The 19,876-nt window shown below is 40.2% G+C and overlaps 1 protein-coding gene across 1 annotated transcript in view; it reads right to left on the reverse strand.

Annotated features, from left to right (window-relative positions):
* Window positions 1-19,643, reverse strand: part of MLLT3 (MLLT3 super elongation complex subunit) — a 186,760-nt gene extending 167,117 nt beyond the window's left edge. Inside the window, exons 1-2 of the mRNA XM_084834583.1 lie at window positions 19,075-19,643; window positions 17,764-17,944 (exon numbers count right to left, since the gene is read on the reverse strand). Coding sequence (XP_084690709.1) covers window positions 17,764-17,944; window positions 19,075-19,086 — 193 coding nt within the window. The 5' untranslated portion in view covers window positions 19,087-19,643. The remainder of the gene's footprint in view (window positions 1-17,763; window positions 17,945-19,074) is intronic.
* Between the last annotated feature and the right edge of the window lie 233 nt (window positions 19,644-19,876).

Here is a 19,876-nt window from a genome sequence, read left to right on the forward strand (position 1 = left end):
ATCAGCTAGAATGTTGACTGGAACATCACATAAAGATCACATAACACCAGTCTTACCTTAAAAGAATTGCACTGGCTGCCAATACCTTTCTGGTCAGAATTCAAGGTGCTAATGATGACATTTAAAGCCCTAAGCAGCTTGGGACCTCGATATTTGAGAAAGCACCTCCCCCTATATATGCCTGCCAGAGGATTGAGATCTGTTGGAGGAGCCCTCCTCTGCATCCCATCACTGCGGGACATACACTATGGTGGGAGACAGTTTTTTCTGCTGTGGCACCCCAACTGTGGAATGCCCTCCCCTTAGAGGCCTGATTGGCACAGACACTGATTTCATTTTGGCACCAAGTTAAAACATGGCTTTTTACCAAAGCCTCTGAGGGCTAATTAGATTCCCTGAGTTTGTATTCTGTTTTAACTGGTTTATTGTTTTAGATTTTAAATTGGTATTAGCTATCTTAATTATTTATAAGTGTTTTTAGCTATTTAAATTATTTCTTGTTTTACACTGTTTAAATTGATTTTATCTGTGCACCGCCCTGAGATCCTAATGATATAGGGTGGGATACAAATGTTTTAAATAAATAAATAAATGTAGGGCTTCATGTCCAAACTTCAGAAAAACCAGGACTAATTCCAGCCTGCAGCTGCAATTTAAGGATATATCTACGTACATACAAATGCCATTACTAGTTAGAATTTGGTAATTATACTATGTCTGCACCAATTTTAAAACACAGTGGCCAGCATTTAGTTAACACATTCAAGGCACATGGGTGTGATGCATGCACGCACATCTGTCAACAGAAAGAACTGTCAATATCATGATGCAACTTTTGGTAGCATGATCACCCCTAGTTAATGCAGCACACACATACAAAAAGCCCAGAACTAACGAAATAAGTAGGTCTCATAACGATTTGCTTATTTTTAAAATGATTAGAACATTTAACTGCTTTTTAGATGCTTATATTTAACACACCTGCTCATAAGCTGAAATATTAGATTTCCTCCTACCTAATGTTTTTGCAAAATGCACGGCTTTAATACCACTGAAATTCTAAAAACCCAGGCTTTTCAATACTCAAGATTATATTAGATTATAGACCCCCCTGAGAGGCATAGAATTTATCCTACCAGCAAGGGGTGGATGTCTTATAGGTATCTAAAACCACATGAACTGGGAAGCTCAACTCCAAACTTGCAACAAACATCTGATATGGATGGGTACAAGCATATGGGACCAGCCCAGGAGCCTATTGGTAGTGTTTTTTTAGACACTGCAAGTCTCCTAAACAAGACAGGCTACTAGTAAAACAGCCTGAGTCTTTATTGCGTATTCTGTCTTGGAATAGGGCAGGCTGGACAAATAAGTGTATTGACCCTGAATTTACCCCCTATATGCAATCATTTGACTTGCTATGTTGACAAGAAACTTGGCTCATAGATGTTAATGACATTCCCCTACAAGGCTTTAAAATGGCAGCCCTTCCAGCTCTCAAAACATGGAAGCCTGGGCACGAAAGTGGAGGCCTGGCTGTCCTCCTGCCTATAGATACACAATTGGACAGAAAGGACTTAAAACAAATAATGGATATATTCAGACGGTACTACTGAATGTCTCAAGCATCAGCTCAGTCATCTGTTTGAATGTATATATATGCCTCCTAAATCTATAAATCAGCATGTCAAACATGTCTGATGGGATCTGGAACAAATGCCACAATGTACTGAGGAAACATTCCCAAAAGCAGATGTTTTGTTATGTGGGGATTTTAATGCTCGAATTGGTGGAAATAATGAACAAATGAGTAAACTTATTGCCTTAGATAATGCTAATATCCCAGACAGGCACTCACAGGATAGGTCCATCAATAAAAAGGGCAAATATTCTATTACATACAAATGTCAAATGTTTAAATGGAGGGCCATTGGACAGGACAAACAGCTACCAAACTTACTTATCTCCGAAAGGGGGCACATTGGTTAATTACATCTTTGTATCACATAATTTATTTAGAAGCCCAATCCCTCTATTTAGAGGAACGGACCGATAGTGATCACTTCTCATTGGTTGCAGAGATAGGCAATATAAAGATCAGTAAAGAGATTACCACTTTACATCCTGTGCAAGGTACCCACATTGAGGAAAGACGTATTAGATGGTCATTACCTGTACAGATGAAATATGGCAAATTCTGGGGAATCAAATTATGATGAAGCTCAGAGATGAATGTATAAATAAGGCAGGTAATTGCCTTAGCATATACCAGATCCTGCTAGAAAATCTAAGGCCCTCTTTGGTAAAATCTGGACATCAGGAAATGGAACCCTGCACACAATCCTGGTTTGATACAGAATGCAGAAGTAGCAAACAGTCCCTGGTAAAAGCCGCTAGATCTTTAAGGACAAATAAATCTGATGATCAAATTAGGTTGGAAAGATCTTGGGCAAGCCATTATTAGTAAGAATGACAAATATTTCTGGGATCTTGTAGCACATGGTCTTAAACAAATTAAACAAGTAGCGGAGGGCCAAATCCCATTGGCAAAATGGGTTTTGTATTTTGGAAATATGTATACAGGTAACCCCCAAGAAGGTCAAGTAAGGAGGTATGAAACAATAGATGAGCCAGTTCTAGAGGTGCTACCTGTTAGCGAAGCAGAAGTAAAAAGTCTCACTGGAAAACTCACTTTAGGTGAAGCCCCAGGATGGGATATGCTGCCACCTGAAATCTTTTGTATGAATACAGCGTGGTGGATGTCGATTCTAGCAACACTATTTATATCAATTAATGCAACTGGAATATTGCCAGTTGGCTGGACGTATCGCAGTATCGTAGCTCCAATTTATAAGAAAGGTAATCGCAGGGATCCCCAGAATTATCACCCAATAAGTCTCCTTGATGTTCCTTCTAAAATATATGCATGACACCGTCTAAATAAATTGGAACAATGGGTGGAAGAGGAGCAGATTTTGTCCCCAATGCAGGCTGGCTTTCGCAAGGGGCATAGCACAATTGATCAGTGCTTTGTCTTGAATTACCTTATCCAAAAATATGTAAACGGGCCATCAAAAAAGTTATATATTGCATTTGTAGATCTATCATCTGCTTTTGATTCTATAGAGCGACAGTGCTTATGGGAACATTTAGATGCTGGTTCACTAGATAAACTCCTGCTATTTTTTATATAGCAGCTTTATTCCAATACTGATATCAACATTCAAATTGATATGGTGGGTTCCCTTTCAGACCCTATTCCCACTGCAAGGGATGTCAAACAGGGTTGCAGCTTGGCACCATTTTTATTTAATCTTTACATAAATGACATAACTCGGGAATTCCAATCTATTAATTATAGTAAGACTAAAGTGATTGTGTTTGCCAAGAGGCATGAGCAGCATAAATCAGCTCTGGATGGACACAAGATAGAACAGAGTCACTCATGTAAATATTTGGGGCTTCATTTTTCTGAAAATACCCTATGGCATACTCACCTCAAGGCAATTACATCTTCAGCTGCCTGCTCATTGGGGCCCATAAAGATGCTTTATCATACAGAGGGCCACCACTTAGCAGAACCAATGTTAAAAACTTATTGATTGTATCCCACCTTCTATATGGAGCAGCAATTTGGGGCAGTCATTGCAGAGATGAACTCTATGTCACCCAAAATAAGTTCTTGCATCTGCTTTTAGCAGTAGCACATAGCACACCCAGTGCAACATTAAGGAGTGAGCGAGGTCTTCCCTTTTTAGAAGCGCACATACACACATCTGTCATATTGTATTGGAAAAAGCTATTACTGATGCTGGGTTATTATTTAGCAAAGCTGTGCTTTTTCGATCTACAAAACAGAAAAGGTTGGATACAATCATGCAGATATTTGATGCGGAGCTATTCGATCTCCCCAGTAATGATGATGAAGGATGCACCTGTTTGTAAGATCCAGGACATCACCTTTATTGAAGATGCCAAGACAGATTCTGAATACATAAAGAACTGTAATCTGCTATATGGTATGCCAAAATCAAGCTAGACCTTAAAGGGCCACCTACCTGCAGGAATTAACCTTCTTCCCTGTAAGGCGAGCTTTTACTCAGCTCAGATTTCAACGGATGCCCACTGAATACCTGGCTGGCAGATTTTCTAAAAAGTCAGCAAAAGATCGTTTCGGTGTATGTGGATTAGGCCAAATTGAAGATGTCATGCATTATATTTTACGCTGCTCTCTATATAATTCACCTAGGGTTAAGTTCATTCTCCGCTTTCAGACCTTTCTAGAAGGCCTGTCGGATGATCTTAAGGCTGCTGGTGGATATAGACAAAATTGTCAGTTACAAAGTAGCTCTGTTAGCGCTAGCTGCAACAGTTAAGAGTGGCCTTTCTGAATCACATCAATGACAAAAGCTAAGGGGAGTTTCGTTTTCTAATTTAAACATACGCTTAAAACCTTTTATTTGTATTTCCAAGGCCCTACTTGTGTTTTATTGGATTGGTTGTTCAATGTTTTATAAATACGTTCTCTTGTGTTTATATTGTAATGGCCATTGGCTATACACAATAAAATTTGAAGCAACGAATATAAAATTAGGTTATTCCTTCTACTGCACTAATCATTGACACAATCTCTCGTTATGACACCAGTGTACTTCAAAGAAGGAAGGGGAGTAGAATGCAGAGAAGAATGTGATATGCAGAAATTACACTTCAGCTCTACCAAACACATACAGAACAGATAGAATTTCACATTACAAACACAGAATTTTCCTGCAGTATCCAAAAAGAAAATGAGATGTATTTAACTCTTGTTCAGCAATCACCCTGTCTTCCATTATTAAAAACATGCATTTACCTTAATCCTAGAACAGAATTACTTGGACGAAAAAGCAATTGATTTCGGTAGAATTTAATGAAAAGGTGTTCTAAATCACTAATGCAAATTTAGGAAAAAGCTAACGCTTTCACAAAGGGATAATAGTTATCTTCTAGCCTAACTATTAAAATACTTGCAGAAACTGATAGGTAAACCCATGACCAAAAAATTTAACTTCGACAAGATACACAAGTTTTTTGTTATCTTTTAAAAATTAGGAAATACCAACATGGAAGTTTGCCAATCCATCAATTACATTAAAAGTATTAGCTATACCTTAATCCAGCTGGAATTAAGCATTTTACAATGTGGGCTGAACAAGCCTTGTGGTTGTTTTATAGTTCTTTGTTGACAATCCAGAAAGCCTGGCTGAAGAACTTATGCCTTCACATCCACTTCTGCTTGGATTCCTTTTAACATAACCAGACCGATGTGAACTCATCTACCCAATGAAGCCTCTTCCCAAAGTGAATTCCATTCTACACAAAAGCAATCCAGAAGACAAAATCCAGGGACCACACAAAAGCATCACAGAGCATATCTGCTAAACAGGACAATATGTATACAGCAGATACACAATTTTATTTATTTGTTTGTTTTATTATTTAAGGCATTTTACCCCACTTTTCAGCCAAAAAAGGATCCCAGAGTGGTTTACATAGCTGAATAATAAGACATTAGTTTTAACTCCTATGAAGTAATCTGTCTAATTTCTAGTGTTCATCAGGCCCAGTTTTGGAGATGACAAAACACAACCTTAGTGACTTTACCACATCATTTTCCTTTAGGAAGTCTTCCATATTAAAAACAAACCCTCAAAGAACACTTAGCATTCGCTCAAACGAAGATAGACATCACACCAGACCATGGTTAACAAACTTTAATTATGGTTTGGGATAATGTCTGAACGGACAAACCATCATTATGCTCTTTGCAACATAGAAACAGGGTTTTTGAGAAGATGGAAAAAGAAAGTAGTTGGCCTGTATGTTTGGAAGGTTCTAGACCTTCTACAGCAGGTTCTAGACTAGAGTTACTACAAACCACGGTTTCATACAATGTCTGAACTGAATCAATCATTTTTACATTTTGACACATTAAGTGGCAGAAAACTTGGGTTGCCTGCTTGGTGTACAGAGAGTTACAGCCAAACTTGGCTTCCTGGTACATGCACCTGTATGAAATACAAGTTTGAATTTGTTGCATTCAGACTATGACCTGGTTCACACATAATGACAACCCAGAGTATGGGTTGTGTATGGGTTGTCGTTATGTGCAAACCCTGCAGTATGGTTTAACTATGGGTTGATAACCAAGAACATCCCAGGAAGAGAACCCATACTATGCTGTTGGGTTGTGAACATCGGGTTCTTTGTGGTTAACAACCATAGTTAAACCATAGTGCCGGGTTTGCCCGTAACAACCCATAATTCAACAAAAACCATACTCAGGGTTGTCTTATGTATGACCCAGGCCGTTGCATTTTTAGGGTCTATATAGAACAACCCCTCACACAACTGTTTTCCCATGTAAGAAAATGATACAATGGAGTTGCTGCATGTAGATTTTGGCATCTCAGGTGCAAAAGGTATGAGCAAGGATCTGTTAATCTACGGGTTGGATCTAGACTTATTTATGCTGAGAGTACAGCCAATGAAATTGATGAGACGTTATTATAACTAACTTCTCCAATTGATTTCAATGGGTCTACTCTAAGCACAACTAATTCTGGATCCAACCCAATGTTTTAAAATAGCCAGATTATTTATTCATATATTTGTAACTTTATTATAAAATAAGCCTTATGTACAGGCAAGGCAGCTCTGAAGCGGCAATACCAGTTGCTGTTACAGCTCAGCACTCCGGACATGAGAGGCACAGCAACCGGACACCAGTAAAGTACCAGTGGCCAGACAGCAACCACCACCACAACACTGTGATAGGGAAATAAATAAAATCACTCTGCAAAATGTAGTGATACAAGAGGGGGGGGGCGTTGAGAGGAGGGAAGAAATATTAGATGTTATTGTACAAGTTAATTCCAATCAGAATACACATTTGCTTATAGATGACTTCCTTTTCTACCAATAGGAATGTTGTTCTTTTCTGTAAAGTCTGTGTAGGGTAAAATTATTTTTATTGTTATCATAACTGCTGCTTTTCTGCCACATATGTGGCCCCCAAAGCTGCTTACAGCCCATGAAAGTAACTAGATATAGGGACTGACACATTTGTTTGGTTGCTCATGTATAAACTGGGGACTGGGTGGTGGCAGGAGGGGGGGGTTCCAATTAGAAAGGTGAAGACAAACAAGTGGAGCCCAATCTTTCCATGCCAAACCTTGCTCCATCCAGCTTTAGGCACGTTGTTCCCCAGTCCAGCTCTGATAACAAAGAGCGGGGGTGGGGGCATCTTTCAGCTTCCATCACCTGCATGCACTTTTTGTTGTATGAAGCAGGGATGGGAAAGGGTCTATTTTTTAATATGAACAAGGAAGATATATCAATTTATCTAATGCACAGCCAGGCAAACAAAACCTACTGATTTCAATAGGAGTAGATGCACATAATTCTGCTTAGGACTGATCTGTAAGTACACCACATTTAACATTTAACTTTTTTTTTTCATAAGCCAATGATGTAGTAGCTTCCAATAGTGTTACTATCATTCGGAAAGTTTACTTTTTTTTTATTACAGTAATTACTTTTTCAAATCAGCATGTAAGTTTGTTAACTTTTATAAAATGTCTGCAGAAGGAAGAGATTAACAGAGAACCTGTTCTTCAAGCCTTGATCAGACATAGGATATGTACATATGATGACATAATAACAGTGTACTCTTTAGCCCTTTACTAACTGAGCCAAAGCTTTTACATCCACAAATATCACTTCAGCTTATCTGTTACGAACTGCTCAGTACACATGGCAAGCTGTGGTAATGGTTTTTCCTTTTTTAACTCTTGTAAGGGATAGAATACAACAAGCCTTTGGCCTCTTTGTCCACAGCCAGAGTTAAATGGCCCAGTGTGTATGTCACAACAACCCAGCCTTTTTTTTGCAATCCTTGCGTCACTGTGAACACAATAGTGGGAGCAATCAGGCAGTGTGCACCACTACACGACCACCTTTACAACAACCCAGGGTTTTAAAAACAACCTGGATTGTTGTTATGCGCAAAGTGGGTAATACTCACACAATGACCTGGTTCACACATCACAGCGATGAGCAGAAAATTGTTGGGTTAACTCTAGGTTGTTTGACCCCTAAACAACCCAGAGTTCTGGGTTCAGATGTCATGAAACAAACGAGGAATGGGAGCATTCCTGGGTTATTAATTAAAAGCGGAAACAATGAGCGCAAGGGAGGCAGCATGCTTGTTGCTTCACACGTCCTGGGCAATTCATGGGTTAAACAACCCAGGAATTACTGCTGTGACATGCCAACCAGCTCCCTGTTTCTTCACCACTGGAGTAAACCACAGAGCTCATTCCTCCTCCTTCACCTCTGCTTTTTATAAGCAGCTTTCCAGACACACCTGCTTCCTGCCTTCCTTGTCTTGCTTCCTTGTACACTCTTATTCACACGCAGATCATTGCTCATGGAGGCCTCCCTTTGGCTCCAAAAGAAGCAGCTACTCAGGAGGGACACACTGCCACTTACCACATAGTTCCCTTTCCTACTCACTTTCACTACCCCACTATAGACCCCATTCCCATATCTGGGAGCTCTGGAAAAATAAGGGTTCCATCAAGATTTCCACATTTTGTTTTATAAGCAACATTTCTATTATTGGTCTTAAAAGCCAAATTATTTGAAATAATGACCTACTGAAATTAACTTAAATTCTACATTATATTATAGTATACATATGTGGGGATTAATTTTGGACCATATTTTGATTCTAATTTTTTTTTTAAAAGAACACTTTCACAACCGTCAGCTATTCCAAAACCAGACAAATAGTTTTAAAGCAATCTAAAAGATATCAAAATAAATTGTTTGCGAGATTATACGAACACTTTTCTTGGAAGAAAAATTAAATATTGCCATTGTAATTGCTGTTCCAGCTAATAAGTTACAATTCATGAGGCATTGTATATGGAACCCAGCAAATTCTTCAGGGTAAAAGTTTGACAAAATACTGAAGAATCGTACATCAGCTCATCCAAACCTCAAGCATACCATAACAATCTTACACGCTTTTATAAAACAATAAAAGTTACTTATGTCATACTCTTACCTTTGTGTGATACTTAGGACTGGTTCAGAGATTACTTGTATGAGCTATAGTGAGCTTGGCTTACTCATTCTACCTCCCCTGTTCTGCTCTGGCTTATGCTAGGAGGAGGATATTGGAAGCTTCCATTTTAAAATTTAAAATAAACCAAGCTCCCCATTATAGCCAAATTCAGGGAATTGTTATTAGTCACAAAAGCCAGGATCATAAAAGCCATCATTTATCCTGGCTTGTTTGAACTAAACTAGTTGGAACTAAGCAGAGTTCTGAGTTGAGACAGACATGGGGAATATGGGTTAGCTGGAAACCTAAGGCAGAAGCTTCTGATCTCCTTCTTTGGCACGTGGTAGAGGAAGACGTTGGCTTAGCATTACATCTGAATCGGGCAATACAGCAGGAAATGAAACACACACACACACAACCGACCAGGTACCTGCATAGTGAGATCTAAGTAAATGTATGAACCACATTTTCATCCTACCTTGTTGCTGTGCATTTCAAACATTTGAGCACAATTATGAATACAAGTTGTGTACTAAACACATTTTCATATTATGGAAAGTAGCATTCTGTCCATAGAACATGGCTGAAGAAACCAAACCATACTGAAGAAACCAAGCAAGCCATGGTTACTATCCACCACTATTCAATTAATGCCAAATTGCTGATATATACTGGCCCAGTTCAAATGTACAAAACACAGGAGGCGTAGGTTCGGGGGTGGGGCTGGAGCACTGGAAATCAGCTGATGGCAAGTCAGAACAGAGTTTTATTTTAAACTGGATACTTGCTATCAAATTCTTGCAGTTATTTATTTTATTACAAAAAGAAATTATATAATGATTTTAATTATACTGTATAATGATTTTGGTTTGTGAATTTAGATGTCACAGTAGGCCATCAAAGTTTCAGATTTTGGTTTGCTACTTGGTCACAAACCACAAGGTATCAATTTGGACAACATGCCAAATTACACTTACCTTAACTACAATTTGGATGACATAGGAATTGAGCCTCATTGTAATCAGTGTTCATATGACAGACACACAGCACTGACTAATAGGTTTTGGATTCATCTAGTCAGTGGACATGGGATGCCAGATGATTTCTTTGTTTGTAATTACAGTGTTAATTGATTTTAATGTTTTTATTAATGTTTTAGCAATGTTTATTTTAATTGTATTATAATGTATTTTGTGAACTTCTTAGAGATGTTTTAGAATATGTTCAGCAGTATATAAATCTATTAAGTAAATAAAATGTACAAATTCTTTTTTGAACCCTGAGACATTCCCGTAAAACTAAAGATTTTGTTTTGATCTCTCATAGGCTATTTATATCAACTTAGATCAAACACTTGGAAGTAAACAATTAAAAGGCCCAAATTCATAATTTTCTCCACAATAACTACCATAGAGAGGTGTAAACCACATTTAAAGCAAAAATAGAAGTAGACTTTTTTTTTTATTAGGCACTAAACAAACACTCCCAGGACTCTGATCTACAGGGATAGATCTGATTTTTACTAAGCCTTCATGCTTTTATATGCTAAGCTACAAATGACACATTTTATGTTGATAAAGCAGTAAAATGAGTTTAGGTCTGACAAGGAAGTGTGTAATTCAGTTTCCCAAAAAAATTCTGTTCCCACCAACCAAAAGCCACAGTGGAGATACCCCAGTGCCAAGACCTGCAAAGGAGCTGCCCTGCAGTGTTCCCCACACTGCTAAGAGTTGCTACATCAGAATGGCATCAAGAACCATGTTATGATGGCATAGCAAGCAGATTCTAAGATGCTTGAATTGGTCCAAGACATCTATGATATCTTACTAGGGCAGGTAGCCCACACTGGGATTCATGAGTGTCAGTGTAGTGTAGTGATTAGTGTGCTGGTCTGGGACTTAAGAGACCTGGGTTCTAGTCCTCACTCAGCCATGAAGCTCACCGGGTGACTTCGGGCCAGTGACCGATTCTCAGCCTAACCTATCTTGTAAGGATTTCTCTTGGACCTTGCAATTTATGTTTGGGTACAATATGGGGTAAGGGGAGTTTAGAGTTTAATGGGTAAAAGATAGTGCTTACAGGGGGTTAATGCTTTAACGTCTAACAGGGCAAGTAGGGGAGCAAGTTGGAAGGTTATCAACTGTCTCTTCCTTATAAGAAAACTGGGTAAAAAGTAAGGGGTCATAGATAAGAACATGTTGTGGTTTGGGATTCCCCTGTCTGAAGATAAAGGGAAGAAACAAGGAGCTGTTGACCACATAAAAGGAGAACTTAGACCTGTTTTGTAGTCAACACCTTCCGTCAAGGAAGGAGATGATTTTGGGGACAAAAGGATGGATTTTCTAGTAATAAGATGCCCTATAATGTGCCATAGACCAATAGCTGTAAAGATTTTAGAATATGTAATAAGGAGGAGGTCACCAAGTTTGGAAGAGTATCTAAGTCCATGCATAATAGGATAGTGGTTTCTTTCTCCCGGTTACAGGGCCACCAATAGGTGGGCCCTGTATTGTAATGAAAGTTCCAAATCTTTGCTAGAAAAAGGAGGATCCCCTTGCTGGTAAAGTACAAGTGTGAGTGGTAGGCATACAGCTGCAGGAGTATGCCTTATTGTTGCTTTGTTGCCGAGTGGAAGGTTTGCGTGCTCGTTAAACTTTCTTTCTTTAATAAATACATTTAGCTTATGTCATTGTTCTACTCATTTGTAGAATTTACATACATTTGAGTGAATGTGAATATTCTATCTCAGTCCCCAAAGGAACTTCGCCTATAACATCAGGGCCAAGCTAAGGCTGTTTAAAGTAAGTGTGCCTAGGTATCCAATACCAGGGACCCTGAAATTTTAGCCTCCAGTTTTTCCCTTACAATCTCACAGGATTGTTGCGAGCATAAAATGGAGAGGATGAGGTTCATGTATGCTACCTTGGGCTCGTTGGAGGAAAGATGGGATATAAACAAAAATAAATCCCATTATATTTCTAATAAAATTCAGTTGCTTGAAAATTAAGCTTGGCAAAACCAAAAATAGTGCAAAAGAAGTTGGCCTTCAAGCATGGTTCCCTGCCCCCCCCCCAATCCTCATAATAACCCTGTGAGGTAGGGTCAACTAGACATGACATGGGAGCTCCATGTTTTGAATAAAGTGTATTTTTCTCTCTCAAAAAACAGGTGAGGGGGGATTTCAATGGTGGATGCACAGCAGGGGAATCCAACTCTTTGCACCTGTGCCACAGCCCCGATCAACACAAATGCCGTGGGTTCAGAACACCACTCAATAAATACATTTGAACACTATTACATATTGTACTGCTCAAAAAGATTTTAAGAAAGGTTTTAAAGGAAAACAGATTATACTGAGACATATGGAACTTGTTATACTTCTGTAGGGACCAGTGGTCATAATGTAGCCAGCCTAAACCTATAGCCGTCTGTATGCAATCTTTGTGCTAATTTTGCTGCACTGAAACTCAAAACCAAACCATTTCAGAATAGTTAAAATGACAGCAAATATAAAAGCATTATGTGCTTTCTAGTTGGTTTGGTGCAAAAACCAAGAACAATTTTGCTCTCAAATATGCAGGATGTAGAAACTGGGAGAATATGATAGGGAAGAACACCCAGAGTAAGGACTAGACATTGAAGTGTGCAGCTGCTGCCCCACATCTTGTCAGCCAATGATGTGGAGGGGCCAGGGTCATGCAGAACATCATGGCATCAGTAATTTGTACTAGAATGTTACAAGGGCAAAGAACTATTTGGCTGCCATTTTCTGTGGTAGCAACTTGTTTATCATAATATCCAGCCTGGCCCCAAGAAAGCACATTAACAAGACAGTTCAGAGCCCATAAATGTTCAGTAGTATTACATGATCTATAACACCAAACTGTTCTTATTCTACTGAGGCATCCACGAGATTGATGAACTGCAGATCAAAATTTTAAGCTAGTCATTTCTTGTGAAAGTGCTAGTGGCAGAGCTGTGAGTGTACTGCGTATGTTCCAATTCAACCAATATGCTTAAGACAGCAAGTTATTTGTTGGTATAATGAAAGAGACAATTCCTCTTGATATATTATCACCTGTATTGATATATTGTAATTTTCCCATTAATAGCTCATTTAAAAACTAAACAAATTCATAGTTTAACCCTAAGGATCCATTTAGCTTCAGTGCCTCAACCAATACTGCTAAATACCTATTAATACATTGAAAGGGAGGCACAGCCATACAGGTTTACACCACCTGCATAAATATAAAATAGGGTGAAATAATGTAATCTTATTACAAATGGAAGATACAATCAACTTCAAATAAAGTTCAGTTATGACCCACCTTAACAATTTTAATGAACAATCATTTCAAAAATCTAATCATTTTAGAGCACAGTGGCAAGAGAGAGGCAGGATCATCCCTACAGTGAAAAGTAGTAAGGCAGAAAGTATAAGCAGAAGCAATTCCTTGAATAGAGAGGTCATTTTTTATTATATTTAAACAGCCTTAGGTTAATGAAATATACTTTTTCCAGTAGTTCAGCTGACAAAGCCTACAGTAAACTTCATTAAAGCCTAATGGATGTTTTGAAGATAATCATATGAAACTGGAAATGTGTAAATATTCTTCGCTAATTAAGAGCTACCATGTACTCTATGTATGTTCGTGATTACGAGTTAGTATATACTATCCTTCGAGCAGTGGATAGTAGAAATTTACTAGAATAGTAATAGAAATTTCAAGCATGTCTGCCAAAGATATATATACCAGCCTATCTTTCAGTAGCATGACTTTAGGAATAAACTTGATTTTTAAGGGTTATTACAACTTCAGCCTTTCCATATAAATTACAAGTTGTTATTTCTTCCTGTTGTAAACACAAATCAATATGGTTATGTGCTGATTTAAAAAGAACATCAACACACACACACACACACACACGCAGAAGACGTGACTATTCTATTTACTGGAATGTATTATTAGGTATAACCCTCTTCCATTCAAGTAAGAAACCTCACCATTTTGTTCACTGATATCTAGATTGCAACCAAATGATAAACAGCACTAAATCTGTACAAGGAATCCAAGAACTGTAAACAAAGGCTCAATCGTTCTCTGTAGTAAATTGCACATTTATACAATGTTTCTCTCCTACTACCAAAATAAAATAAAATAAGCATTTGCTATGCTTTATGATGCTACTGGAAAACAGTGATATTAGCAACTGTTGTGCAATAGTCTAGTAAAACAAAATACTTTCCTCAAGATAGCACAAAAGAAATGATGTGGTCTCATGGAGTCCAATACAGTCTCATGTATGAATCAGACTATGCTTGAGAAATACTACGTAGCTGTATAAGTTTTGTTCTAGTGCTAATATAAGAGCCCTACTGGATCAGACCCAAATCCTGACCAACATGCCGTTCCCACAGTGGCCAACCAGCTGCCCATGGGAAAGCAGGACATGACCGCAACAGTACCCTCCCACTCATGTTCCCCAGCAAGAGGTATAAAGAGGCATACTGCCTCTGATATTGGAGGTAATATATAGCCATCACGACTAGCAGCCATTGGTATCCTCCCCATAGGCTTATCCTCCTTACTACTAAGGACTGTCTCTTACTAAAACATCCAGTTTTCTATCTACATAAAGGAAATTCAGGAGAGAGAGAGAGAGAAAGAGAGATGCAGTGTGATAGAAAATTAATGGTTAAAGAAGAAGCAAGAACAGAAACCAAGGTAGTCTTAATCCCCACAGATGGCAGCTTGGGCCCAATGGCTCTTCAGCCAAACACACATCAAATGTTTAAATCTACAGTTCTTCCAGGACTGAGCAGGATTAGTTGCAGCAACACATCATCCAAAGGGCAGAACTGTTGGTGCTGGAGAGGGAAGAATTCAAAGGCACTAAGTTAAGAAAAGACAGCAATATTTCACTTAGTTGTACATGTCCTTCTCATGTAATCTGAAAAGCCATCAAAAGAACTACTCATTATCTGTTAACTTATATCTAATTCAGTATTGTAAATGGTAGAATGCATATGTTGCAGTCCAATAAACAGTAATACTTTTTAAGTGAAATTTAGCCTCTTTGGACAGTTCACTGTAAACTCAAATATTCAATATGAAATTCTGGGACACCACTGATACTGAAGGATAAAATGTGGGAGTTTTGCACTGGCCAACTTCTACCAGTCACAAAACTAAAGTAAACCTCTTTCCCTCACCAGCTCACAAGGGACATGTTAGGCATCAACATCAGACATTGATTTTAACAGGAAGTAAATGGTGGGTTGCTAAAACAAATAGGAAGCATCACTAGAGAGCACTCATCCTCTGCCCTTTGACTCATAAGAGGTCAGACACAACCAAAGATTTCTGGCACGTCTCTTGATCTCTCATTAGCTTTGTTAGGCCACAATAGCTGAAGTCAACTGCACAGGTGACTGGCGTATTTAGAACAGCTTTAACTCCCTGCTACATATCCCCAATGAATAGAGAAGGTTCTCTTACAATCTCTGAGTCATATGCAATTACAATATGATGAGTCCTCTCCCAGGCTACGGGAGCTGGCATTTTTCCTAGTACTCATCAAATGGAAATGCACACAAACAAACAAACAAACAGCCACCACCAAACCAGTCTCACACAAACATTTTAAAACAATGGCCATAGGGAAGGGGAGAAAAAAGAAATGCACACAATACACATCCAGAAACTTCAGCTGCCTGCACCAAGCACACATCTCATTGCACACCCTGGAATATAATGAACACACTCCACACCACACCTAGCAACAATCCCCAGGTCTGAGCTGGAGAGCCATGTTCCCTCAGGCTGGACAGAAAATCATTACGCTGGGGGAAACAAGGCAGATCTTCACAAGCCACCACCAAAGCACAGAAACAAGCTTCAAGATTTAAGGCTACAAAATCCTATTCATGTTTACCTGTAAGTCCCACTGATTTCAAAAGGACTCACTTCTGAATAAACATGCACAGGATTGCACTGTAGAAGGAAGTAAAACCAAACAACTTGTTACCATTTATTTAAGTGTATCACTACAGGGCAAAAAGGAACATTTACCCAAGCTTATTGTATCCCTTTGTTGGTGTCTACAACCCCTAGAAAGACATTTCTAACACATATATAGAGGAAGGGATAGATAGATCAGACACTGAGGAAAGTTATTCTTATTGGAGGATATTTTGTTCTACAGACTGAAAAAGCAGTGGCAGATGAAAAATAACGTTATGGGAAGGCTCTTGGGCAACACTAAATATGCAAAACTACCATAAGATGGTTGAAATAAACCTGGTAGAAGAAAAAATTTAAATATTATCTAAGAAGAGACGCCTGTAAATTCATATTCAACAGATTACAAGTTTTCAAATAAGAATAAAGCCCTTGGGGGGGGGGCGAGGGGGGAGCAATACATAGCTTACACTATTGACTGGATAATCTAAAACTGTACCTTTTAAAATGTTATTGTTTAAAAAGATAGAAAAACTCAATGGATTCTCCTTCTCTACTATTTCTTTCTCTTTATTCATGCCTCTATATTTTCAGTAATTTTTGAACAACTTTAAGCAGAATGGATTTATTAGGAAGCTGTTCTAAGAGACTATAGAAGTTCTAGATGCCAATAAAGATTACAGATTAGACAGGAGATAACTGGTAACCATTGTGTCTACTTAGATAAACAAACCTGTTCACAAACAAAGCACCTTATTGTATTTGTACTGTTACCTCCACTAATCCAAATAAAACAGTCAAGACAACAGCTTGGAGGTCAAAGGAACCAAAACCGAAAACAAAGGCTTCCTAAAGCTCTTGAAATCAAAGGAAATATCACTCTCATCCCTTTGTATTTTACTGCCACTTAAGTGTTTAGGATTTTTCATTTAATTGTATGCTGGTGACCACACAAACCCGAGAACATAATCCAAAAGGTTAAGGTAGGAACAAAAGCTAAGCATATATCCAACAAAAAACATGTAGCAGCAAACATTTTCAGATAATACTTTGCTTAACTCAAATACACTTACTATTCAAGAGCAAAATTCAGAACAAAACACAAAAGGTAGTGAAGACAGGTACAAGGTGGCATCAATAAACAAACAACCCTCATCAACATGATACTGTCTGCCTTCAATGGAAGGTAGAGACCATAAATACTGTCAATAAAAATAATGACCGGGAATACTACGAACATTAAAATCAAACACAACCTTTGCCCAATGAACTGCAGTCACAGGCAGCAGAGATTACAGATCACTGCTGCAGAAACTGAATACAGACATTGCAAGGAGACTTGAATAAACAGCATTGATATAAAATGCCCTGGTACTAGTTCCTTTACAGTCAAAAGAAGCTCAAGTCTGCCTTTGTCACCCCCACTTGAAACTGCAACAAACCTATCAGCTGCTTGCTCCAAGATCCAAAGGGTTACAAAGAGTCTCCCCCACCCTTGGTACACCTGAGGGTCATTTTCTGTCAGGCAACCGGCTATAATCCTTCACAAAGCTGCCACTGCCTTCCAGCAATGAGAATATGCAAGCAAAGCCAGGAGTTTGAAAGGCAATTGTTTCCTTTTGCCCCCTTATGCAAACACATTAAATGGGGATTTCTCAAGACACCTTTGTGCTGGAGCCCTACCTCTTTTTGGCCTAGGGAAGCTGTCATGCAAGTGAAAGACGACTTTCTCCACAAAGTGCTGAATGTTACTATGCTCTGGTCCTCTTACGAACACCATCCAATCGTGAGTAAAACCCTCCACTGTGGGTTTCTTCCTCACCTGGGCTCGGTGCCCAAGCTCCAGTTTCACCTGAACAGCACACTAGAGAAAGAGAAAGAAAAAGAGACATAACAATGAGCAGGAAAGAAAGACAAGGACCCCCACACCGCACCCCTGTAGATTTCAAGCTTCCCTGAAAATAACAAAAAGAAAATACACACAAAGAAAATAGCTGTCCACTAAAGGTAGCTGGGAAACCCATCCTCTACCCCTTAAAAAGGCATTCTCACTACTGGAGCAGCTGGGATTGTAACGGAATGTAGTCTGGAATAATGCGATCAAGACAAGGACTAGGTATAGAATGGGGGGGGGTCAGGGAAAGAAATAAGGGGGAACCCGAATCTCTTTCTTTGCCGGGATTCATCCTAACTGATGCTGTACAAAAATAAATAAAATGCAAATCATCATCATCAATAATCAGATCTGTTGGGCTCACTCGTTACATTCACAGTGAGGCTGGCATTTCGATTTACATTTGAAATGGGCTGAGCGTGTAGTGCCCACCAAAGGCAGAAATCCATATCCAGAGTAAACAGCAGAAGAGGGTGAGGGGGTGGGAAGGAGAACTGGAAGAGGAAAAGGGAGAAGAGAAGAGAAGGTGCAGTGATTTAAGTAGGGTTTTTAAAAATATATTTTATTTTAAGGAGGCGAGGCTTCATCTCCCACAGACACCTAGCTAGCATGCATGCAGAAAGGGGAAGAGCGTTCGGAGGAGGAGGGGGGTGCCGCCGGCTGTCAGAGAAGCCACGCCGGGGCGAACGCACCATCCTGAGAGGCGCCTTCCTGAGCGGCGAGCCAGTCCCCTGTACTGTACTCACGGCTCCCCCTTGGCGCGCGCTGGCGACGGAAGCAGCGGGTTGCCGCTGCTGCTGCAGCAGAAATATGGCTGGATTATTATCCGCCTCCACTGTGCGTGTGCGCGCGCGCGCTTCATGCATGCAATTGCACACAGAGAGGAGGGCAGAGTGAGCGGCGGCGGGGGAGAGAGAGAGGAGGAAAGAGAGGGAGAGGAGGAAGCCACACACGAGAGGAGAGGGGGGGAATGCCTCCCCCCTCCCCAAAACCAACCTCTCTCTATAATTGCCAGCACTAAACGACGTCTGGGCAGCGCTAGAAGGAGAGTTGGGGGGGGGGAGATTGGCGCGCGGGGGGCGGCGGTTGCATGTACTCACCGAACTGGCCATGCCTGGGGGCCTTGGGGTGTCTTCAGCTCTCCCCGCCCCCACCCCTTCGGCTCTAATTCATGAAGAAACGGAGAATGCGCACAGGAGAGGAGAGCCCATGGCGGACATTCTCGCTCCCCTTTCTCTTTCGCTCGCTCTTTATTTTTTATTTCCCCCCCGCCCGCCGCCGCCTCAGCAGCAGCAGCCGCCGCCGCCACCTCCTTCTTCCTTGTCTGCCTCTCTCTCGCTCGCTCCCTTATTAAACGGAGCCCCCGGCTCGGGCTGCTGCGAGCTACCAAGAGCATGCGCCCTTGATGCGCCCCCCTCCCCGTGCCGAGCCCCGACGCTCTCCCTCACACACGGACGCGACACCGGGCCAAACGGGGAAGAAAGAAGAAGCGGGGGGACGTTATGCCGAGCCGAAACACCCCCGGCCCGCAGTAGTGATAACAATTAATAAATAATAATAGCAAAAGCGCTCTCGAAGAAGAACCACGCGCGCAGGCTGGGGCGAAGACGCCCGCCGGCCACCCCGCCCCAAAACACACACACACCGCTTTAGTGCAGCGCCTTAAAGTAGCAGGTTTACTGAACAGGGCGGCGGTGGGAGGGACAAACTGCCCAACCCTCCGAATCCGGTCCTGAGTTCTGACCATAAACACCGGATTAAAAAACTGCTGGAATGTAGCCACCGTCAAGAGCTTTTCTTCGCCCCTAGTTAAATTTGAGAGGCGCACTTGTGTGACGAGGCAAAGCGGCTGGAGTTTCCCTTGGCTTGGATTTTTTTTCTCCCCCGCCCGACGAAGATCTT

The sequence above is a fragment of the Heloderma suspectum genome, chromosome 2 (assembly GCF_057233095.1).
Source record: "Heloderma suspectum isolate Gila_16-S chromosome 2, 16-S_ref, whole genome shotgun sequence".
In the NCBI taxonomy this organism is placed as follows: Eukaryota; Metazoa; Chordata; class Lepidosauria; order Squamata; family Helodermatidae; genus Heloderma; species Heloderma suspectum.